This window comes from Protopterus annectens, chromosome 1.part0 (assembly GCF_019279795.1).
Source record: "Protopterus annectens isolate FY-2018-M chromosome 1.part0, PAN1.0, whole genome shotgun sequence".
Classification (NCBI taxonomy): Eukaryota; Metazoa; Chordata; order Ceratodontiformes; family Protopteridae; genus Protopterus; species Protopterus annectens.
The window spans coordinates 841,208,684-841,234,910 of record NC_056725.1 but is presented as its reverse complement, the minus strand read 5'-3'; the positions used below and the strand labels follow the sequence as shown (position 1 = coordinate 841,234,910).

Genomic DNA, 26,227 nt, shown 5'->3' with positions numbered 1-26,227 from the left:
TGAGAAACAGACCAAAAATATGAGGCAAAAATCTGGACAGTTGACAGCTACACTCTCAACTGCACAGCTTCTTATTCAAGCCTTGCTTAAAAAAATGCCTTCAGGGTCTTTGAACAAGATCTCCCAAGACTGTCAGAATCAGCTCTGCAGTACTGGTTTATTTCTATTAATAGTTGGCAAAAAGGGGAGATGAGAAGCATAAAGCGACCAACAGTAAAGCCACAACTTTAACTGTCTTATGTGGGCGGGAACAGATCAGTTGTTTAAATTTTCCTCCAAGTTCCAACTGCAAGGCAGAAAACACAGGGCAAGCAAGCAGCTGCTCAGCCTCACCTGCAAACGTGGAAGTTATTCCTTCTTCTTTTAAATGCTCAGGGCAAGCAGCTCAGCCACAAACAGGAAAGTCTCTTTCTCCTCTTTTAATTCATAAGGTCATTCGCAAGCCCTGAACTCATGGGCAATGCAGAAATCCAAAATCCAGATCTAGGTGGGTGCAAGCCCTCAAGTCACAGACCCCTAGAATTTATCATACAGACACCCCAGGGGTCCGCGAACCACAGTTTCAGAATCAGTCTTAAATTAATCTCTTTTTAATGCAAGTAGTAAAGTACCAATGCCTATTTTTTTTTTTTTACATAATTATACCTGCATTTTTACCTTAGTTTTTATTGGTGCATGGTCTAACATACCTACTGGATGGGTCTGAAACCTTTCAACTAAACAATAAAATAAAAGAAGCACTTAGCACTGGCAAAAGTTCAATAATAAAACTTTACTGTAATACACCAAAATCCAGAGTAAGCACTTCTGCCCGAAAGAATTAGACTGTACCAGGCACTTTCAACTAAATACACACAGTTCTGTGAAATTTCTATCCAATCTAGCCAAGCCATTGTATCTTTGGGAACAACATACAAATTCTGTTTGTGCTGCTGCTACCACATTTACATCGGCTATGCCAAATATTCTCATATACTTCAGAAGCATGCCTTCTTTGGTTTTATTTTTCTCCTCTCAGTTCCCCCGATACATACACACTGTTGCAATTTGGGTTCCGGTCCCCACCCATAGATAATACTCCTTGCTGAAAGTTATTTTTCAACCCAAATTCTCCTAATCTCCACAACAGTAGTTTTAGGTGGAATATAAATACATGGCAATGTAATCCTCCTTCCCAGCTAATAACCTCTTACTACCACAAAAATCTACCACTATTGTCTTTTGTGCCCTCTTTCTATCATTACTGTAGTCCCTCCTGTCAACTGGTATTACCTCCCTTTTTCCCTGATACTCTACTGAATGTCCATCCCAAACTCTTGTGTGTTAAAGTCATATAATTATTTTTATAGAGATGAGCCTCCTGGAATACTATTTGCACTCCATATTTTAATATATGTCAATACTCTCTGCTTTTTGTCTACACAAGCAAATCCATTTCCATTCCACATTAATACTGACAAAGCAGGCATGCTAATAAAAAGCACTCCCACATATTCTGCATGACAGCTCTTTTGAATATACATTCCTGTACATTCCTATATACACCTTACATGCACATACTATTGTTTGGCTGTCTAATCTTGCATGTTGTTTCTTCTCATTTCTATTTGAATCCAATGTCCCCAGACTTTTTGCTTCAATAAAAACACAGACAAAAAAAAATAAATAAATACATTTTCAAAACCCCAACCCCTATTAAGTCACACCAAACACACAAAATACACTCTTAACAAAGAGAGAGTTTATCCCTCCAAAAAGGAGCAGCTGCCCTAAATCGATGGCTGCACTCAGATATAATTTATTCAAAGGTTAGGGTTAAACATGTTAAGATGTGAAAACCTTGCATGATTTTAGTATTCTCTAACTTTTAGACTTAAGAAAAATTGCACTGGCTACCTTTAAATAAACTAAATTGTGCACTATTATATTTAATGCATGGATATACTAAGGCTCCTGGGGAGACACCTAGCTGTATAACAGTTCACTTTCCAAATGTTTAAACTTTATTTACATTCACAGAACTGCCTGTCAACTTCCCTTTGAAAGTTAATTATACTGTACCTTATACATTTCACACTGTACACACTGCTCCAACCTTTTATGATTAATTGCTTGCACCCCCAGACTCATTGTCTGCAACTAAGTGCTTTTGTTAATGGTAAAAAATGGTTAACATTGCAAATGCATGACAGAATCCTTGTAGAGTTCATTCAGAACACATTAGTCAGACCTCTCATGATTCACTGCTTGTACATAGTATTGCCTTTTCTAGCTCAAACTACAGCTATTAGCTTTGCAAATAAAATAAACAACCATTTTGTCATGCTTGTCTTTTTTCGTTTTTCAAGACTATTTACTTTAAAATGTTCAAAAAACCAGCTGCAAAACGTGGAGCAAGTAACACAAACTTGTAGGAAAAACCACCTTTAATAACAAAGCAAAGCTTTCGGGCAGAACCCTTCTTCAATACTAATACAATCAAGTCTGCATACTAGAAGCTTATATACAGGTCTAGAAGTCACATGATTAGCAGCCAAGAATCATGTGACGAACAAGTCTTAAAGTGCAAACAACATAATAAAACTTTAAAGAAACTTTAAAAAAACTTTAAAAAATCAATTAATAATATTACGTAATCTAGTTAAAATTGGTTTTAAACTGACTTTGCTGTTAATTCCTGGATGTGAATCAGCAGCTAGTCTTAAAATCCATTCAAATTCCTTAGTCTCAAGGCGATTATTCAAATCTCCACCTCTGGCACTAGGACAATTAAAATCAATAACTCTAAACTTAAAAGAATGTTCAGAGCCATTAATATTGATATGCTTATATAGTGCATTATTTTCACAACACCGTCTGATTTCTGAATTATGATCAATAACACGATCTTTCAGCTTACGAATAGTTTTTCCTACATAGAACGAGGTGCAGGATTTACATGTAGCCAAATAGATAACACCTGAAGTGTTACAAGTAGCTGAAATTTTAAAATTGAATACACTTGACCAGTGCTAGGGTGTGTGAAAATGTCACTACCATTACCAAACATCTGTGCACAGGCAATACAGTTAAAACATTGAAAAGTTCCATGCTTGATAGCCAACGTCATAGGCTTAGGTTTATAAAAATCTTTATAACACAATAAGCTTTTGATAGTCTTCATATTTCTATAAGAGAAGCATGGCTTATCACCTACAATAGCTTTCATTTCATCTGAAGCTAATAAAATTATCCAATTTCTTGAGATAATTTGTTTAACCAGGTGACTTCTTCTATTAAAAGTAGTCATATATCTAACTGAAGTCATCTCTTTATTGCTGTTATTATTTTTCTGAGATATGGTTAACGAAATATCCCGCCCTTGATTAAAGCTGATAGGTTTCAAATAAGTCTTCCTAGCCTCTAAAATATCAATTCTTGACTTATTAAGTAGGTGGGCATCATAGCCACTTGAGGTAAATTCCACTATCAAATCATCCAGTTGTAACTTGAATACATCATCATCTGTGTTGAGCCTACTTGTCCTAATAAATTGTGATTTTTACCACACTTCTGAAAATATGTGGAGCGTGCATACTACTGTAATGTAAATATTTACAACAGCTAACTTCCTTCTTATATACAGAAGTATTAAGAATTCCATCATTCAGCTGGATTTTTAAATCCAAGTAACACATAGTATTTTCAGAAACTTGCATTTTAAATTTCAAATAATCAGTTGTGGAGTTCAAATAGTCAACAAAAACATCCAGATCATGAAGTGTACCATTCCAAACAATTAAACAGTCATCAACAAATCTTTGATAAAACTAATATAGGTAGAAAGATTCCTATTACTATACAGATGTTTATGTTCCCATTGGTAAAGGACTAGGTTAGCGTATGTGTTAGCCACTGAGGTACCCATAGCTATTCCTGTTAACTGTAAATATAAAGTTTCGTTAAACATAAAAATATTATTTTTCAAAACAACATCCATAAGACAGCAAATGTTGTCAATGGATTTGAAATCAGGGTTAGGTTGTGTTATTAAAATTCCCTCAGAAGCTCAAGTCCGCATCATTAGGAATGACGGTAAATAAGGATACGATATCCAAGCTAACTAAATAATGTCTTTTAGTTTTTATATCAGGCTCATTTCTAGTATACAATTGCTGTAACTTAGATAACAAATCATGTGTATCTTTCAGGATGGTATTACAATTAAGTAGATGTGGTTGTAACTGTTTGTGCAAGTAAACTGAAACCGGTTCTGTAATCCAGCCTCCACCTGAGACGATAGGTCTCATTGGTGGGTTATCCATAGACTTATGTATTTTTGGGATGCCATACAAATGAGGTATCAAAGGACAAGGTACAGTTAGAAAATGAAACAAATCAAGGTCGATGTCACCATTAAGCTGAAGTTCAAATATTACCATGTTGACATAACTCACACATTTCTTTACATCTGCATGTGTAACTATTTTAAATGCATTCTCATCATTCAAAAGTAGAGAAACAGCTGAAAAATACTTGTCTCGGTCCATAATAACAGGCATACCACCTTTGGCCGCTTGCTTTATTACAATGTCATTATTATTTTGTAGACTTTTTAATGCTTCATACTCTGCAAAAGTCAGATTAAAGTTCTTATTCCTCTTGGGCTGTAGGTATAGTTCTCTTATTTGTAGTTCACACACATCATGAAATGCATTCAATATGGGTGCATTAAGTGGAATAAAAGTACTTCGTTTTAGACTGTCTCCCATTGAGTTAGATTTACCAAACATTAGTTTTAAACTCAAGTTACGAACAAACAACTTTAAATCAGTTAAAGCAGACACAACATTATCACTACAGGATGGTATAAATTGAAATCCTTTGTCTAAAAGAGAGAGATGAGCAGGATTTAACTCAAAAGATGATAAATTTAATGCCACAACTACTTGCGACTTACTTTGTTGAGTCCTAAAGGGCTCTCATTTTACGCTTGTTTGCTATGGTTGCCTGTGTTGCATACGACCTTGCAGGTGAACCTCTAGACCTGGGTGATCTATTCACGACGGTTTCAGCGTGCTCCAGTTGGAATCGTTTATTAGTTAAATTTAAAGTTAGTTGTTGTGTCTTTTTAATAGCCATAGCGTTCGTATTCACATTCAGGTTGCCATCACGCTTGTTCTTACTTCCTATAGGCGCATGCGCTTTGGGATGAGGAACATGATACCAAAAGGCCAGGCTCATTCGTAACTGGTGCAGGGGGAGTTTCAGATGTCAAGGGTGTAGAGGGTGGATTATTATTTAAAGAAATGTTTTCAAAAGTATCCAGGCAATCAAGTCCTTCTCTTGCAGGAGCTTTATGGTATGCAGTAGTACGAGGATTCTCAGTTCTGGGCCAAGAGAAGATATTCCCTCTTTGGAAGTCACCTATGTCGCGTTGGAGCTTCCGTTTTTTGGTAGCTTCCATCCTGACCTCAAAAGCTTGAATCCTATCAAGCATTTGCTGGTATACAGGTGTAACTTTAGGAAATACAGTCAATTCTAAAATAGTACTCTCAAGTGAAAAAATTTCACGCTTGTACTCTTCCTCAATTTTTATAAAAAAGTCATTCATTAAAGACATATAGTCTAAAGATAGCTTAATATTCAATTGTTGCCATGATTTGGGTAGTTCTGGAAAGGTATTGCCATATGAAGGCATTTTAAGGATCCTGAGTCCTAACTTTTTGCTTCAATAAAAACACAGACAAAAAAAATAAATAAATACATTTTCAAAACCCCAACCCATATTAAGTCACACCAAACACACAAAATACACTCTTTACAAAGAGAGAGTTTATCCCTCCAAAAAGGAGCAGCTGCCCTAAATCGATGGCTGCACTCAGATATAATTTATTCAAAGGTTAGGGTTAAACATGTTAAGATGTGAAAACCTTGCATGATTTTAGTATTCTCTAACTTTTAGACTTAAGAAAAATTGCACTGGCTACCTTTAAATAAACTAAATTGCGCACTATTATATTTAATGCATGGATATACTAAGGCTCCTGGGGAGACACCTAGCTGTATTAACAGTTCACTTTCCAAATGTTTAAACTTTATTTACATTCACAGAACTGCCTATCAACTTCCCTTTGAAAGTTAATTATACTGTACCTTATACATTTCACACTGAACACACTGCTCCAACCTTTTATGATTAATTGCTTGCACCCCCAGACTCATTGTCTGAAACTAAGTGCTTTTGTTAATGGTAAAAAATGGTTAACATTGCAAATGCATGACAGAATCCTTGTAGAGTTCATTCAGAACACATTAGTCAGACCTCTCATGATTCACTGCTTGTACATAGTATTGCCTTTTCTAGCTCAAACTACAGCTATTAGCTTTGCAAATAAAATAAACAACCATTTTGTCATGCTTGTCTTTTTTCATTTTTCAAGACTATTTACTTTAAAATGTTGACAGCTTAAACTAAGTACATAGGTTCATAGGTTCATACTAGGCTATCTGCCCGAGGGCATTTACAAGCCTAGCCCATAGTTTTGTGGCTTACGCCACCCCTTTAGTATGGGGAACTATACCCATTATTTTGCTGTGCCTCTGCTGAGCAGTGACACTGAGGTAATCCCTGGGGTATATCTGCGATCTCCCATCCATTGGTCAAGATTTCTCTTGAACAAGGCCAGCGAGGTGCTCTGCCTCACATATACCGGGATTTTATTCCACAGCATAGGGAGTCTTTGGGTGATGAATCTATCCCTCCAGCACATCCTATTAATAGCCGTGTCGAGGTTTAAGTCTCCCGCCCTTGTGGCTCTGACGGATCTAGATTTTTTGAGGTGAAGCATATTCATCAAATCTGGGTTTGACATACCTTGTATGTTAGGCAAAGGTCACCTCTGAGCAAGCGGTAAGCGACTGAATAGAGCTGGAGTTCTTTCAGTCGGGCAGCATAGGACATATGTTTGAGACCCTTTATCCTTTTGGTGAGGAACTTTTGTGGCTTCTCCAGCTGCTGCAAGTGTCGGGTCAGATACATTCCGAATGGGGCATTGTACTCAATCATTGGTCTGATGAGTGATGAGTATAGGGAGACTATGACCTTAGTCTACACATCCGTCTCTATGGACTGAGACATTATCTTTTACTTCTGCATATGCATATATTAGATGCTTACACCCACAGCTGCCCAACATCACAACATATTAACTTTAACTTGCCTCTTTCAAGACTTTATTGTCCTGTTACAGGGTAAAACCATTGCAACTGAAAGCTACTTTCTTACCCCAACAACACTAGTATGTACAGCAATCTCTGATAAAACTCACCCAACACACATTTAAAAGACACCTGACTGTATACTATATAGAATGGCTTTAAAAATAACATGCAATTTACATCATGACATTTTTGTGAAATATTAACATTTTTTTACTTATAGTTACTACTTCAATCTATTGTGTCCTTCTAAACATTACTGAAAAAGTGGGGGGTTTTCTTTAGACTTCTATCACTTCTTTAACACAGAAACAAATTCCATCTTTATTCAGCCACTTCCTTCCTGTAGAACCACAATCCATGTGTCTAAAGCACATCTAATTGGATCAGTGCTTTTTATTTCTCCCATTTATGCACTAAATTTACATTGTTTCTGATCTCCTGCCTGATCATCTTGACTTCCTAACACTGGATTCTGCTTCAAATGGAAGGTACTGCTGATTCTTACAGTTAGCTCTTGGCTTTATCTGTCACTCAAGCATTTTTCTTTGGTAAAATGGAAAAGGTTTCACTGACAAAGGCTTTGTATTTGTCTGAAGCCTGAGAAGTAGAATCGCCCTTCCCTTGCCAGCCCACTTTTTGTTGACTATTTTTTTTTATTTCTTCTTTAGCTAGTTCTGCACCCAAAAATGTATTAGAGTCTTCAGGAACATTTTTTCTGAAGACAGCTGGTTACAGCAACCTGAATCTCCCACCTGTCTCTTGAAATTTCATGACTGCCAGGATAAATGTGCTTCTCTTCTGCCTGGCGTACAGCAAATTATCTTCCACAATCTGGACTCCCCAACTTTTAATACTTTCCAGCAGCAGTTCCTTCTACTGGTGAGACTGCTATAATGGGTCCTGGCCATCTTCTCATAGCCAGATTGAGAGAATACCACATCATGTGCCCTTCTCCATTAACAAATCCGGTTGTGGAACCACAAAGTGAACGAACCAAGCCAGTAACACCACAAATTCCAAGGCAGTAATATAAGCAGATCCACGTAATATAAATGAATGAATAACTTTTAATACTTGATCCAAATGCAGTAAAAAGATCTACATGAGCCACACACAATCAATGTTAAGCGTTCTTTTACCTCGTAAAATACTAAGCTTCATCAGAACTGGAAAATCATTGTATCAGGTGCATTAAATAATCTAGTTTTAGATTGAATAATCATTTCTTAACGAGACTGTTGGTCCCCTCAAATACATCAATATTCAAACTTCATAGCAACTTTAAAGATACAAACAACTTTAAAAGTTCATTGAATTCCATGTAACCATGCTTTTTATTTTTTTGTGGATGTTGTTGGAATGTTGTGGAATAACAGTCCAGCTACTTATATATGTTTTCATAACAAAACCACAATCTATTCCTTCCGGTTTCTCTGGTACAGCAGAAAATCTAATTTTTTTCTCAATGCACTCCCTCATCTACAACTGGACTACTTCTGAAACTTTAGAAGCCTTGTGTACAGCCAGTCTTTCCTTAATTTCAACTTCTGATTTATCATGTTTTAATCTGAACAGCTACTTGAGACAGTCTATTTTTTCCAGCCTTTTGTCTTTAAATATTCCTCAAGTGTCACGATTATTTTAAAAATTTCTAACTGCTTTTGATTTATTTTTTCCTCTATATTACTGGAAAAGTACAGTTTTGTACCTACCATAAATGTAGATGTTCGAGGATCCACATTGCTGCAGTCCTAACTATTGGGTAGTCCGCTGTCCAGTCGGCCCGAATACCAAAGTATATGGCTGACGTCGGTCAGGGCGCATTAGACTGACGTCAGTACGTCAGGGTACTAATGCGCATGACCGACGTCATATCCTCAGTCTTTTCTTGCCCCAGAAGTCAGAAGACCCTGAAAAGATAAGGCCAAAAACCAAAAACTCCCAACATACCTGCACCAAAATATATATATATACAAAATATACAAAATTAGCAGAATATAACCTCACCTACACAACCACCCCTAAACACAGAGGGGAAGGAGGGAGGGTAAATTGGACTGCAGCAATGTGGATCCTCGAACATCTACATTTATGGTAAGTACAAAACTGTACTATGTTCTTCATTCCACATTGCTGCAGTCCTAACTATTGGGTAGAATCCCAAAGCAGAGGTAAGGGAGGCTGGCAAATCATAAGGAAGCAGGAACTGACAACATGCCCTGCAAAATAGCTGTGGCAAAACCAGCCCTAGACTTAGAGTAGAGAGGAAGGTGATAATGCTTAGAGAAAGTATGCACTGAACTCCAAGTAGCTGCCTCCAAAATATCCTTAGTTGCCACCCCTCAGAAATGCTGTTGAAGTGGCAGTAGCCCTAGTGGAATGAGGCCTAATCCCAGCTGGAATCTCCTTGCCATGATGGGAATAACAAAATGTAATGCAACACCCAATCCATCTAGAAATAGTTTGTTTTGACACAGGCTTGCCCTGCGAACTCAAAGCAAAAGAAACAAACAACTGCTGAGACTGCCTAAAATCCTTAGTCCTGCTCAAATAATAACGCAATTGCCTGTGTACATCTAAAGTGTGCAAAATCTTTTCCCCTTTATTTTGGGGATCTGCATAAAACGTAGGCAAATGAATAGTTTGGTTTAAAGCCACACTAGAAACCACTTTAGGCATAAAGGAAGGATTAGTACGCAATGATACCCTATCCTTATGAAAAATCAAAAGGCTCAACCGCCATAAGGGCCTGTAACTCAGAAACCCTTCTTGCAGAAGTAATGGCCAACAAAAAGCAGTCTTCCATGACAAGTATTTCAGTTCAGCAGTAGCTGCAGGCTCAAAAGGTTGTAGAGTAAGTTTCTCCAACACAAAATTGAGATCCCAAGCAGGAGTAGGAGCTCTACGTGGGGGTCTTATATTCTTTGCCCCTCTAAGAAATTGCTTGAACAAAGGATGTGAAAACAATGGTGGGTCACAATCATAGTGAGCTGAAATTGCTGCAGCATGAATCTTAATGGAAGAGAAAGACAAACCTTTGTCCAATAACTCAGTAAGATATTGAAGAGCCACACTCAAATTAGGCTCTGAAATCTCCAAATTCTTTGCTGCAGTCCAAAATAAAAATCTCTTCCATTTTTCTGCGTACACTTTCCTTGTACTAGGTCTTCTGGCTTCCATAATCACATTTAAAACTTGTTGAGGAAGTTGAGACCTGCTGTCTTTCAAAACAGAATATGCCAGGCTGTTAGATGAAGAGAGTGAAGCTTGACATTGAGCAGACGACCGTCCTTCAGAGACAACAGATGTGGAATCAAGGGTAAAGGCCATGGAGGCTTCTTTACCAGACTCCTCAGTAATGGGTACCAGTGCTGCCGAGGCCAATCTGGAGCTATTAAAATCATCCTTGGCTTGTCTTGTCTGACCTTTAGAAGCACCTTTGGAAGAAGAGGCAGAGGTGGAAACACATACACATGAAGATTTTTCCAACTGACAGAAAGAGCATCCACTTTCCAAGCTGTGTGATGAAACCTCTTTGTGCAAAACTTTGGCAGCTGGTGGTTTAGTGGAGAAGCGAACAGATCTATGTCTGGAGTTCCCCAGGACACTGTCAACCTTTGAAATACATGAAGATCCAGTTTCCACTCGTGGGGATCCATGATTTGTCTGCTTAACACATCTGCTAAGGAGTTCTGTGCTCCCGGCAGAAACCTTGCCTGAAGAGTTAGTCGCAAGCTGAGCGCAGTCTCCCATAAAATCATTGCTTGCCTGCACAATGGGTAAGAATGTGTTCCCCCTTGTTTGTTGATGTACCACATGACAGTTGTGTTGTCTGTTAGAATCAACACCTGCCCTGGAAGAAGTAACTCCTTGAAAGCCATTAATGCAAACTGGACTGCTAACATCTCCTTCATGTTGATATGTAGATGCTGTAGTCTGGCAGGCCACTTGTCTTGTATCCACTTGCCATTTAGATGAGCTCCCCAAGCAATGTCTGAGGCATCTGTCGTTAGAATTTGACTCGCCTCTGGCCGGGTCACAGAGAGTCCCTTGTTTAGGTGACATTCCTGAGCCCACCACAAAAATTCCTTTTGAATGCAAGGTATTATTTGAATGACAGTGTCCAAATCCTGGCAGTGCTGTGTCCATACATTTTGAGATACCATTGTAGCTTCCTCATATGCAGTTTGGCATTGGGAAGCACCAGAATACAAGATGCCATGAACCCTAAGGCTTGAAGGACTGTCCTTGCAGTCAGCCCGGACTGAAGAGATAGTTGATGGAAGTAACTGGAAAGATTCTTTTGTTTGTCCGGGGTTAAAAAGGCCATCCGGCTGCTGTATTCAGTCTCACACCCAGAAAGCACATGTCTTGAGAGGGTACTAGACTGGACTTTATTTCGTTCACAGAATACCCTAGGCATCTTAGCACTGCTATGACATATTCCAAATGCTGTAGAAGGTCTTCCTTTTCTTGGGCCAGAATCAGGCAATCGTCCAAGTAAGGATAGATTTGAATTCCTTTTGCCTGAAGTAAGCTATCACTGGAGCCAGAACCTTTGTGAATACTCTGGGCAGTAGATAAGCCAAAGGGCAATGCAGAGAACTGATAATGAGAATTTCCAGCTCGAAAACGCAGATACTTTCTGCAACTTAGTCTTATAGGCACATGAAGGTAAGCTTCCTTGAGATCTAAAGTTACCATCCAGTGATCTTTGCCCAGCAGAGGTAAAAGCTGTTGTAACGTCAACATTTTGAACTTGGGAATGTCCAGATAAGTGTTGAGGATAGATAAATCCAAAATTGGTCTCCACGTGTTCCCCTTCTTTGGTACTAGGAACAGGCGAGAATAAAATCCTAGGCCCCTTTCTGGCACAGGAACCGGCTGAATGGCCCCTATTTGGAGTAACTGAGAAATTTGCTTGTGAGCCTCTTGTCTTTGTAGAGGAGGAATGTCCGGCATGCCTTTGAAAGGAGGCAAGGTATGGAAATAAAACCTGTAACCGTGGTGAATGATATCCAGAACCCATCTGTCTTGGGTAATTAAATCCCAATTTTCTTTGAAAAGAGACAGTCTTCCTCCCAACGGTGCTGCCAGGCGAGAATGAACTGGCAGCTGGAAAGGCAGGTCATTGGGTCTGCTTACGAAAGGACTGACCCCTGCCCTCACCAGAAGTCTGAGCAGGGGAACTCCCTGTTCTAGGCCTAAAAGAACCCTGAGCTCTGCCCCTACCACGCCTAGACCTACCCCTAGACTGGGAATCATAAGCAGGATAAGTCCATCCCTTAGCAGGCCAATTTCTACTAAACTTCGGAGGCTGCACCTGCAAGAAATCTTCAACAGTTTGCATAGACTTAGCCTTGTCCTCCATTTTCTTCAAAACTGCTTCTACAGGCGAACCAAACAACACATCAGACTGCAAGGAGCATCCAAAATCCGTGTCTTAACATGCTCAGCTAAATTCTGATCTCTCAACCAGGCGTGCCTACGAAGAACAGAACCAGTGGCAGCCACCCTGGAGGAGGCCTGCACAGCATCAAAACCACATTGCAAGGAATGTTTACCCACCTGTTCAGACACATGAACTAAATCCTGCAACTCGTTACACTCAATACCTTCCGCCAGAGCATCCACCTTAGATTTCAACTGTGAAAGAAGATAATTCTGATATTTTAACATGTGAAACTGACAATTCAACGCCTCATGGCTAAAGTGGAAGAAGTATACACTTTCTTTCCCCATCTATCCAAAGCCCTTGCCTCTTTATCAGGAGGGACAGGATTTTTAACAACTGAGGCCTTCACACCTTTAGGCCCCTGAGAGACAGTTTCGGGTCTGCCCTAGGACTCTTAAAAGATACTTATGAGCTTCAGGCACCCTATAATACCTATCCGGTTTAACTGGGGCAGGAGGCAAAGAATCAGGATTCAGGGAAGCCTCTGCAAAAACATCTTCCACCACATTCAAAACAGGAGGTATAGCTAAAGGCCTATGCTGGGGTAAAACAAGAATTCCCTAAGCCTTTTCCTGGAATCAGAGAAATCTTGACCTTCCCATTTAAAATGCTCCCTCATGGAATGCAGAGTCTCTGAAAATGAAAAATCCTCAGGAGGGGAAGCTGAAGGAGTAGAATCATCCACATCAGAATCAGAATAAGGAGGGAACTCCTGCAAGTCTTCAGCCGAAGACTCAGAAGCCTCCGAGCATTGCTCAAAACTCTCAAACTCAGGTTCCACCCTAGGCCTCTTATCAGGAGGGGGCATAGAACCCCTTATCATAGTAATCAAATCCTCTGCCATTTTAAGCATATGTTTCTTAGGCAAAGACCCTGAAGCACTAGGAGAAACCCCCACTGAAGCAAAACTCGGCCTGCCCCTCAAAGCAGCCTTGGAAACAGAAGGGGAGGCTCTGACCACCTTAGGAAGATAGGGAAGAACAGCCACCTGAGAAGCCCCTCAGCCTGGCCTACTTCCTGAGAGGATACATCCTGTAACAGTAAAGTCTCTCCCTGAGACTCCAAAGAAACACCTGGCAAAACCTCCGGCTCCACTGAGCCCTCTAAAGAACCGACGCCTGGGACTGTCGGTTCTTCCACTCTAGGCTTTGCTGTTTTGTCCTTGCGTTTTTAGCGAAGCCGGCGTCGGAGCATCCGACGGCATTTTATAATTACAACGCTTCCCAAACACTAACCTGGCACAGTCTAACCTTCTCTTAATAGTGCGTTTGTTAAATCTAGCACAAGAGCGGCATCCAACAACGCCGTGCTCAGGCCCTAAACAAGGTATACACAAAGTATGGTAATCCCTATGAGGTATCTGTTTCCCACAAGAAATACAGTTATTCACTTTTTCTGACATCCGGTTAAATACTGAGGCAAGAAAAAACCAAAATATTCCCCAACGGGGTACTTAGCCAACTTTGATTCGGTCTGAAACTCTGGCTTCAGAAACTTTCAGAACGCCAACCTGCACTCGCAAAATTGCTTCTGCATCGGACCATGCGGCAAAAAAGACTGAGGATATGACGTCGGTCATGCGCATTAGTACCCTGACGTACTGACGTCAGTCTAATGCGCCCTGACCGACGTCAGCCATATACTTTGGTATTCGGGCCGACTGGACAGCGGACTACCCAATAGTTAGGACTGCAGCAATGTGGAATGAAGAACATCCATTTCATATACTAAAGTTTTAACCTGAACTGCTTTTTGCTGAACAGCTGCAAGATTCTTCATAACCATAAAAGTTTTCTTATTCTCCTTTTCTGGTTGATATTTTCCTACTTTCTTCATACTTTTTTTTGTCATCTGGGTAATGTAACTGACTGGCCAAAAGATGGATTTTACTCACACTGACAACTTTCACTGGCTTTTAAAAAAACATTCTCAGTTTTTAGGCTGGGAGATTTCTAATCAACCTGTAGCTCAGCAAGCAACTACCTCGGAAATCATTTATAGTAATGAATTTGGGCATAATCTATACCAAATGAGGCTTACTGCTACAATAAGGACCCATCAAATAAATTTTGTAACCTCTGACCTCCCCCCAAAGAAAACAAATACAGACAAAAAACTTTAGTATTTGTACATATTTTCCCTCATTTCATTGTAAAAAAAATTTAAAGACAAACTTTGTTCTTTACATTTTAAAAAAAATGTTTAAAGAAGAACCATACCCACAGACTCAAAAAACACTTTTATTTCATCAACATGGTTTGCTGTTTCCTACATTTTAACACCACTTTGGGACTATTTACAGGTTTTTAAATATTTTTATACGTAACGTCCGTGTCTGACCACATGGGGTCTAGCATCTTGAAGTGATCCTGATTGTTTAGGCTGCTTCTAGGTATCCCACAATGCAGTGCTTGTCTGTAAAAAATTACATCATGCAAGCCTCTTTCTTCCTAAAGCTCCTGTCAGTACATTGATTTTGCATGCATAAATGGCTGTGTCTCAGTCAGTTATAAGTAACATTTCATGCCGTTCAATGACTGCTTAAAACACAAACGGTGCAAATACTACAGAATAGACTTTCAAAGTGCTTTTTACTGCTGCTTCTTTTTTAGACTGGCTAAAGTGCAGTCTTTTGTGAAGTCTGAATTGTACTGCTCCGACTCATCACCCATCCCCCCTTCACACCTAACTTCCCTAGCTGTCAAAGTGCTAAGGATAATTTGAGCTGTTACCCACTGTGACTCACAGCAAGAGAATTGGCTCATGTACTGTTTCCTTGCTCTAGCCTTTATTTTCTGTATGGGTAGGGGAAAGACCAGGGAGCTGTGACATCATAGCATGGGTGGGTTTTTAGGACGTTCGTGGTGATGTCAGTTTGGGGAGAGAATTGGCCAGAAAACGACATGTATTCATTGGCCTTGATGACATCAATGAATTGGAGACTGCAGCAAGCTTTTCCAGGGCAGGATAAAAGTTTTTTGAAAGTGAAACCATCATAGTACAGTAAGGTACTGTTCTAGTGGAGAGAAACAGTTGATTTAAAATATTTTAAATGCCGTATTGCCATTTTTTTCATAGCAGGGAAGGTAAATAGGGAGAAAAAGGACAGAAAAGCCGAGCATTTAACAGCAGAATCCTGTTGTTGTGCTTTAACCTGCCTGTCTTGTTTCCAATCAGAAATGAAAGCAAATCAAAATCCGAAGTTTTGAAAGTCTGCTAGCATGTTTACATATAGGCACATGTTTGTACACGAATGTATGTGCATCAGTGTGAGTCTGTAAACGTTTGTCACACATACACAATTTGTACATCTATCCATATGCACGCTTATACAAACCAAGTGAGACTACACAGTTACCAATTTTAATACTGACCATAGCAGGATTAGGGATTTAAAGTTATAAAATGAAATGTAATGATTATTACAAGGTATCTCTCTAAGTTAAATTAGCATGCTGTATTAGACATCACTAGCTTTATTCAAACTAAAGACTATTAACTGGTCAATAAACCAAATATAGGACAGAATGTCCTGTACTACTAAATCTGTTCATTGTGTTGACATGAAGTTAAGATACTCTTACAAGAAGAGGTAACGGGAAACGTGTCTTTTGGGAGGATAGTGAGTTGGCAGATTTTAAAAATTCCCTACAGGATACCCAAGCAAATGGCTGTAACTAAGGAATTGATTCTATCAAGCTGGGTCACAGGATCTGAACTGCCTAGACACACAGTAAGGCCTTATTAAGTGCAATTCCGCTAGCTGCCAAAAAAACAATGACTAGAAAATCAAAATCAAAATCTAAACCAACTGTATATGAAGTACTGAATATTGTAAAAGACATAAAAGAATTGGAAGAGGAATCTTTAGAAATGAGAAGGAGCAAATTATATAGAAATCAATTGAATCTGTGGGAGCTATACATGTAGAATAATGTCCAAGAGAAGTTATCTAATGCTGGACAGAATGAAAGTTGTTATAAAGAAAGAAAACATGTAATGCATAATGCATGTAAATGGCAAAAAAAATGTTAATATTGTTTATTTTATATTAATGTGTATGTGTCTATGATGTAAGTGATAATTTAATAAAGGTATTTAAAAACATACTCTTTTTAGAGATTTTGGAAGAATAAAATTAGCTTACAATAAGAAGGGAAAAACAATTAGCAAAACCAAATAGCTGATTAAGGCATTTAGACATACTTTCAATTGCAAAACTTTAATTAGTCATTATGAATAGCTGTTATATGAAAATTAGTTAAACAGGAAAATGCTTCCTCTGCCTGTACTTTTGGACCTGTGGCCATGCCACTTACTTTTTCTGTTGCCGATAAGCTGGCATCTCCAGCATTGCCTTCCTTGGGAATGTTCTAAGCAGCTTTAGTACTTGTTGTTTCCAAGACGAAAGTCTTTTTTTCTGTGTGTCTGTGAAGGCCTAGAAGAACATGAATTCAAAAGGATCAGGTGTGCTCATTGTTTACATTTCTGCATTTACAACATATTGCAATACAAAAACATCTTATAACCTACACAAGAATGCTCTACTCATTTCCATACCAGAACACAACATCCGTAATGAATATGACAGCAGTCAGCAAGAAAACGCAGCTTGCTTCCAGGCAGAAGCTACTAGAAAGAAACAACTAATTTTATAAAATTAACCAAGAGGAAAGGTTACATACAGAATAAAGCAATACCCAAGTAAACTATATGCAAATTAAAGCAGACACCCAAACAACCACCACCTCAGAACACAACACCTGCAACACATAGACCTCACAGTCAGAGTGTCAAACAGTCACAGCCCTTAATGCCAAACACAATGCCAGACACACTAGTCATTGGTGACTCCATAGTCAGACACACTGACGTCCCGCTCACCAGACTGAGTAAGGAGAAGGTCACAGTAAGCTGCCTGTCGGGCGCTAGAATCCGCCACATAACGCAAGCACTCAGGTCTCTCAACAGCAGGTACAAATACGACTCAGTCATTGTCCACGCTGGTGTAAATGACCTGAGACTTACCTCCTTGGACTACATGAAAAGAGACATTGAGGAGCTCTCTGATTATGTAGCCCAGGCAGGTATGACCCTGACCTTGAGCAGTATCCTACCTTCACCAAGAATGATGCCACAATACAGAGATAAGATGATCAGCTTTAACAATTGGCTTAAACTCTGGTGTCATTCAAAGGGGATCCAATGTCTGTCTGCCTGGGATGACATGCTGGACAAGCCACGCTGCTTCGCAAGGGACGGCTTGCACCTGTCACCCCTGGGATTCCGGATATTGGCAAAGGCTCTTGCCACCCCATAGTGCCTTTTTAGGCAAGGCTCAAATTCTAAACCTACCACCCTAGAACACAAAAAGGAAAAAACTAAGGGTAATGCTGCTCAATGCCAGAAGTCTAAATCTCAAGATCCAACATCCCGAGGCCCTTCTCAGTATGGAGAACATCGATGTCTGTGGAGTGACAGAAACCTGGTTCAAGGCTCCTGAGAGCACCCCGGCACTATCAGGTTTTACCTCTTATCATGCGTTGCCCCAAAATCCGGACAATACCAAGAAAGGAGGGGGGGGTATCCATATTCATCAAGGACACCCACACCTCAAGACTGGTGGCAACGCACGATGCATCGGAGACCATCCAGGTGCAATTAACCATAGGCAAGACTGCTCTGCAAATTGTAGCATGTTACAGGCCACCCTCACAAACTCAGGAACCTCACATGGCCTTCCTGAAAACACTAGAGGGGATAAATGTATCACCAAACACCATCATACTAGGTGACTTCAATTACCCTAATATAGACTGGGAACACTACTCAAGCCCAAACACCCTAGCCCAAAAGTTCCTGGAATTCATAAACTAACTAGTCACCATCCCCACAAGAGGAGAAAACATACTTGATCTCATCATCACGAACATGGGAGCACAATGTTCAACACCGGAAGTATACCCCTCACTGGTGAGATCAGATCACAAACTAATCTCGCTGGAGGTCCTCATCCCACCCCCACCTGAAATAAAAAGACCACAGTAAAAACTTCGAAGCCGACTTCACACTTCTAAAGACTAGTGTGGTCTCCTTTAAGGCCCCCGAGCCGGCGGAAAACAGTACTCAAGCCGCTGAATCACTTACAAATGCCTTCTACCAGCACCTGCAGGACTGCATGGATAAGGCAATCCCAAGCAAAACAAAGACTCTTTGTACCAAAGGCAAGCGTCCAGTCTGGTGGACCCCAGCCATAAACAAACTCTACAACAAAAGGAGGAAGCTACTACAAGATAGAGCAAAATCCTTAAAAGGTAAGACACCCTTGATCACTATAAGTAAAAAACTAAGAGCTCTCATAAAATCATCCAAAGCAAATTTTGAGAGAAAAATAGCTGAAGACTCAAAAGACAATCATAAGGCCTTCTTTAGCTATGTTAGAAACCTGGGAGGAAACTCCCAGATATGCTCAGAACTAGTTCAAAATGATGTGAAGATTACTGATCCTACAGACATTGCCAACATACTGGCTGACAGGTTCAGTGCAAACTTCTCCCCTCCCCAAAAGGAGAGATATCTATACCAAGCGATTGCAGCCCCCAAACATCTCCAACGCCCAAGTGAGAACTGCTCTCTCCAAAGCAAAAAACACAGCATCCATGGGACCTGATGGTGTCCCCGGCTGTGTGCTCCACGAACTCAACGAGGAATTAAACCCACAGCTAGGACAGCTGTTTAATCATAGTCTTACCTCTGGATGCATCCAGGGAGTGGCGCACTGCAACTGTGGTCCCACTTCACAAAGGCGGTGCCTCACCCGACCCTGGAAATTACCGGCCCATTAGCTTGACAAGCCTTATCTGCAAAGCCATGGAGAGGATCATAATGGACCTCATAAATAAAGACATAGGAAATTTGCAGACTTTGGATCCATCCCAGTTTGGCTTTGTCAAAGGCAGATCATGCCTTCTAAACTTGGTTGACTTTTTCGAAACAGTCACCAAAGCCATTGATGAGGGAAAGGCAGTCCATACAGCCTACCTCGATCTGGCGAAGGCCTTCGATACAATACCCCACTCGGGTATCATTGAAAACTCATCAGCTTAAATGTTAACCCATACATCACAAGATGGGTTGCAAACTGGCTGAGTGACAGAACCCACAGGGTCAGAGTTGCTGGCGCCATGTCAGACTCAAAGCCTGTCACAAGTGGTGTACCACAGGGCTCAGTCCTGGGCCCACTCTTGTTTGGCATCTACTTTTCCAAGTACAAGCAAACACAGGAGGGTTATGGCTGACAAAGTTTGCAGATGACTGCAAACTGGGCGCCATAGTAGAAAACACATCTGACACAGATATCCTTCACAAGGGTCTCACAGAAGCGGATAACCGGAGCCAGAGTCATGGCCTAAAGTTAAATGCCAAAAATGCATAGTCATACCCTTCGGGAAAAACAAGGTTACCCCTAGCTACCAAATAGGTGGCAATCCACTGAGCACAGAAGAAGTTATCAGGGACCTGGGGACCCAGGTTGATAGTAGTCTGTCATTCGACACCCATGTAGCTAAAGTAGTTAGGAAGACCTTCTACATTGCCCACCTTATCATGAAGGGATTCTCATCTAGATCAAGGAGGTTATAGTCTCCCTATACTCATCACTCATCAGACCAATGATTGAGTACAATGCCCCATTCGAATGTATCTGACCCGACACTTGCAGCAGCTGGAGAGGCCACAAAAGTTCCTCACCAAAAGGATAAAGGGTCTCAAACATCTGTCCTATGCTGCCCGACTGAAAGAACTCCAGCTCTATTCAGTCGCTACCGCTTGCTCAGAGGTGACCTTTGCCTAACATACAAGGCCATGTCAAACCCAGATTTGATGAATATGCTTCACCTCAAAAATCTAGATCCATCAGAGCCACAAGGCGAGACTTAAACCTCACGACTATTAATAGGACGTGCTGGAGGGATAGATTCATCACCCAAAGACTCCCTATGCTGTGGAATAAAATCCCGGTATATGTGAGGCAGAGCACCTCGCTGGCCTTGTTCAAGAGAAATCTTGACCAATGGATGGGAGATCGCAGATATACCCCAGGGATTACCTCAGTGTCACTGCTCGACAGAGGCACAGCAAAATAATGGGTATAGTTCCCCATACTAAAGGGGTGGCGTAAGCCACAAAACTATGGGCTAGGCTTGTAAATGCCCTCGGGCAGATAGCCTAGTATGAACCTATGAACCTATGAACCTAAAAGCTTAGTTATTAAATGGTCAGTTATCAAGTGTGCGTATCCATGTATGCAGAGGGAGCGTTGCCAGATTTCTGAAGGGCCAGGTAGGGACAAAAAAGGTCTTTCACACTAAGTGAAGACCAAAAAAAATTGTCTTGTTTGTGCGGAACAGCAGAAATTCCGCATTAAGCAGAAGTATGCTGGTATACAAGCCAATCAAAAATTCGCACAGCAGAGCCTCTTCCGTTCAATACAGAACAGTCTGCTTGTTCCACACTGAACAGAAGTGACAAAGCTTTGCAATTTATAATTGGCCCATATGCCGGTATGTGAGCCAATAAAAAAAAAAAAAATTTGCAATTCATGACTGGCTCGTATACCGGCATACGGGCAATCATAAATCGCAAAGCGGAGGCTGTTTTGCCAGGATTTTAACCAGCAGTGCGGGACTTGGGATTGGACTGCCTATCCCGGGATAGTCCCACTTAAATAGGGACATCTGGCAACCTTGGGCAGAGCTGACATCCCTTCTACCTTCCACTTATCTATAACCAAATATTTCAACTTGTGCACGCAAACACATTAATAATATGTCAATCAAAACACACTGATCAGGATAGAAATGATCAAGTTCCCAATCCACCAGCATAGCATAGTACACAAACACACACAAAATACATGCATATACATATACATACATATATATATATATATATATATATATATATATATAGATATAGATATATATATATATATATATGGAATCAGTACAGAATACCGAAATTCCACAATCCCGAGACTCTGTATCCAGAGTACCGGAATCTCGAAAGTTAAAAAAAAAAAAAAAGACATGTAACAAACTATTCTAACGTGCCCCCCCCCCACACCCCCCTAACTACATATATACTAACTCCAGGATCTCACTACAGTGGGGAAACGGGCATAGTAGTGGCAGCATGTAGACTACTGTAAGGTAAGTGAAAGGTATATGCCCTTTTCCCTACTGTAGTGCAATCCTGGAGTTACCATACGTAGTTGGGGTGGGGTGGGGGGTGTAGCCCCCACCTTGTCTGGTTTTATATAGTCCAGTTTACAATTTAGTATGTTGAAATTCAATATTAAAGTATACACACATTTTTTTATATTATTTATATATATATATATATATATATATATATATATATATATATCTATAAATACACACACACAAACTTTTTTAAGGGAGGATACAAGTTGAAATGGAGCTAGGAGGCAGAATAAAAGCTACAGATGTAAAAATCTAGTGAGTGAATTTATAGTCAAAAAACTACTCATCTCCAAAAGTCAGAGCCCTTTAGAATCACATCCTTCTGGATCAAGATCACCTGAGGGAATTATGGGTAGGGGCAGATTCACTGCCCAGTAACCAAGCTTCTGAAAAGCACCAAGGTTGTATCTGGTTGCATCCAATAATCCAAAGGTTGAATCGGACAAAAAGCAAACACTGGATACTTTCTTTTCTTGGATGAGTAGCTCCTGGAACACTTGGCTGACACCATGGTGGAATTGGACCAGGACACCTTTAGGGCTTAGTATTTCTACAGAGACTGAGTGAAACACCAGAATGTTCTTGGACTGAAACTGTGCACAATGAGGACAACCAGCTATATCGTGCTTTGGACCCAAGCAGAATGCACAATAGGAATGAAAATATTTGTGAGGGATCCAATTCCTGTAATTTAAACGATTTACTTTTTCAAACTCAGAAATAGGCTCAAACTGGCTTCAACAGCAAAAAAAAATTTAAACACAAGAATACATTTCTCCAGTGGGGTACTGGATGTAGGCCTACACACCAAAGAAAGTACAGTTGTGTACCTACCATAAATGTAGATGTTCGAGTGCATTCACTGTTGCAGTCATTACTCTTGGGTTATCCTGCTGGCAGGCTGCCCGTGGTTGGCCCGAATTCCAAAGTCTAGGTATGGCGTCGGTTGCTGTTGCCTCTTCCCTGACGTCAGTGCGCCAGGGGTATAAAAGATGCAGCCGACGCCATTTTCTTCAGTTTTTCTTGCCCCAGATGTCAGGTGCCCCAAATAGGTAGGCTGAAAAAAAAAAATGCATGCACAAAAACAACATTTCCTTCATCTACAAGCAAATACACCAAAAAGGTTGTATAGGACAGAGAAGTGCAGATAAGTCCAAGCAAAGAGAAGGGGGATGGTGGGTGGGTAACCTGGACTGCAACAGTGAATACACTCGAGCATCTACATTTATGGTAGGTACACAACTGTACTATATTCATCGTGTTTCACTGTTGCAGTCATTACTCTTGGGTTGAATCCCACAGCTGAGGATGGATGGCTGGGCTAAATAGGATTAGGAGAGGCTATGAGGCCCTGCAGGACTGCAGTGGCGAAGTCTGCTCTGGACTTAGAGTAGAGAGGCAAGTGGTAGTGTTTTGTAAAGGTGTGCACTGAATTCCAAGTTGCAGCCTCTAAGATTTCTTTGGTTGGTACTCCTCTGAGGAAGGCTGCTGAAGTGGCTGCTGCTCTGGTGGAATGAGGCCTAATGCCCTTAGGCACGGATTTGCCATGTTGAGAATAGCAGAAACGGATGCAATGGCCTATCCATTTAGAAATGGTCTGTTTTGATATAGCCTTTCCTTGTGATCCTGCAGCATATGACACTAAAAGTTGCTCAGTTTTTCTGAAAGCTTTGGTTCTGTCCAAGTAGAAGCGCAACTGCCTCTGTATGTCCAAAGAATGCAGAATTTTCTCACCCTTTTTCTGTGGATTTGGGTAAAAGGTAGGCAAGTGAATGCTTTAGTTGAGGGCCACACTGGACACCACCTTAGGCATAAATGTAGGGTTTGTCCTCAGAGAAACCCTGTCTGGATGAAAAATGATGAAAGGTTCCACAGCCATGAGTGCTTGTAACTCCGAGACTCGCCTTGCAGAGGTTATGGCTAGGAGTAGAGCTCTCTTCCAAGATAGGAATTTAATATCTGCTGTTGATGCTGGCTCGAAAGGAGGGAAAAAATAGGTGGTTCCGTATTGTAATGTGCAGAAATGGTCGAGGCATGAATCTTAATTGATGAGAAGGAAAGGCCTTTGTTCAGCATCTCAGTTAGTTATTGTAAAATCTGAGGAATATTAGGTACAGACGTGTCAATGCCTTGTTCCTGGTTCCAAGTACAGAATCTCTTCCATTTTTCTGCATAAGATTTTCTGGTACTGGGCCTCCTGGCCTCCAAGATAACATCCATAACAGCTTTTGAAAGAGGAGTACTTTTAATGGTTACATTATCCGCCATACTGCCAGATTTAAGGTCCTGGGTTGAATGTGCAGGATCTGACTGTTTTGTTGGGTTAGCAAGTGAGAAGTTTGAGGCAATATCCATGCTGGATCTTGAGACAAGCTTTTTAGGATTGGGTACCAGTGCTGGCGTGGCCAGTCTGGTGCAATCAGAATCATTTTTGGCTTCTCTTTTCTGACCTTTAGGAGTACTCTGGGAAGTAGAGGCAGAGAGGGAAAAGCATATACTGTTAGATTTTTCCAGCTGAATGATAAGGCGTCCCACTTTCCATGCTTGTTTGTGGTAAATCCTTGTGCAAAATCTCGGCAGTTGACAGTTGTGAGGGGAGGCAAATAGATCTATGTCTGGGCAACCCCTTTTCCTTATTATCATTCTGAAGACTTGTGGATCCAGTTTCCATTCGTGGGGATCCATGAGATTTCTGCTTAGTTCGTCTACCAGGGTATTTGTTTTTCCTGGCAGGAATTGTGCTTGTAAGTGGACTTGAAAAGCCAATGCTGTGTCCCGTAAGGTCATTGCTTGTCTGCAGAGGGGGTAAGAATGAGTACCCCCTGCTTGTTTATGTACCACATGGCCGTAGTGTTCTGTCTTTATCAGTAATTGTCTTGGATGAAGCAGGTCCATGAAAGCTGTCAGGGCATTTTGAACAGCTAACATCTTTTTGACTGATGTGAAGATGCATCTGGTTTACAGGCCATATGCCCTGAATACATTTTCCTGCCATATGGGCCCCCCAGGCATAATCTGATGCATCCGTTGTCAGTGTCTGTCTGGCTGTGGGTAAACTGAATGGCAGACCCTTGTTGTGGTGACAGGCTTCTGCCCACCATCAAAACTCCTGTTTGGCAGGGAATGAGTGCAACTACGGTCTCCAGGCTGTGGCAATGCAGAGTCCAAACACTTCTCAGATACCACTGAAGTTTCCTCATATGCAGTCTGGCATATGGAATTAGTAGAATGCAGGATGCCATGAAACCCAAGGTCTGCAGGATTTTCCTTGCAGATAAGTGGGTTTTTGTTGCCAATTTCTTGAAGTAAGTAGTCAGTTGTTTTTGCTTGTCTGGCATGAGATAAGCCATCTGGGCAGTTGTATTTAAGTTTGCACCCAGGAATATTATCTCTTGAGAGGGCACTAGTTTTGATTTCTTTTCGTTTACTGTGTACCCTAGGCCAATTAGTAATCTTTTTACAAATGCCAGATGCTGAAGAAGAGTGTCTTTGTTCTCTGCTTGAATTAGGCAGTCGTCCAAGTAGGGATATATTTGAATTCCTTTTTGTCTGCAAAACGCAATTACTGGTGCCAGGCATTTTGTAAAGACCCTGGGCGCAGTAGATAAGCCAAAGGGCAGTGCAGAGAATTGGTAATGCATTGAGCCAGCTATGAATCTGAGGTATCTTCTGCAAGACTGTCTGATTGGGACATGCAGGTATGCCTCTTTTAGGTCCAAAGTTACGAGCCAAGCCCTCTTGCCCAGCATGGGCAGTAGCTGCTGAAGAGTCAACATCTTGAATTTTGGAACTTCCAGAAACGTGTTTACTATAGGCAGGTCCAAAATAGGTCTCCAGGTTTTGTCCTTCCTGGGTACTAGAAAAAGTCTGGAGTAAAATCCTTGCCCCTGTTCTTGTTGTGGTACTTGCTGAATGGCCCTCATGTCCATGAGGGTTATTTGTTTTTGTGCCTTTGCCCTTTGATTGTGTGGCAGGTCTGGCATGCCCTTTGACCTTGGTAGAGTGTGAAAATGGAACCTGTAGCCTTGGGACACTATGTTCAGAACCCATTTGTCTTGGGTAACTATTTGCCAATTTGATGAAAAGTGCCAGTGTTCCCCCTAAGGGGGCTGTCAAAAGCAAATTGCTTGGAACTGGTAGAGGAAAGTTATTGGGACTGTTTCCTGTAAGGCTGTGATTTGTCTTCTCCGCTTTTGGATGTAGGAGCACCCCATTGTTTAGGTCTGTATGAGCCTTGGGGCTGAGATCTGCCTCTGGGACGTCTGTATCTACCTCTTTATGGTCTGTCAGAGACTGGAAAGGACCA

The 26,227-nt window shown here is 40.8% G+C and overlaps 1 protein-coding gene across 1 annotated transcript in view; it reads right to left on the bottom strand.

The window, feature by feature from the left end:
* The window catches only part of SAMD4B (sterile alpha motif domain containing 4B), a gene marked incomplete in the record, with an annotated part of 1,390,985 nt that overhangs the window by 553,568 nt on the left and 811,190 nt on the right, over positions 1 to 26,227 (bottom strand). Inside the window, 1 exon segment of the mRNA XM_044063650.1 lies at positions 16,978 to 17,096. Coding sequence (XP_043919585.1) covers positions 16,978 to 17,096 — 119 coding nt within the window.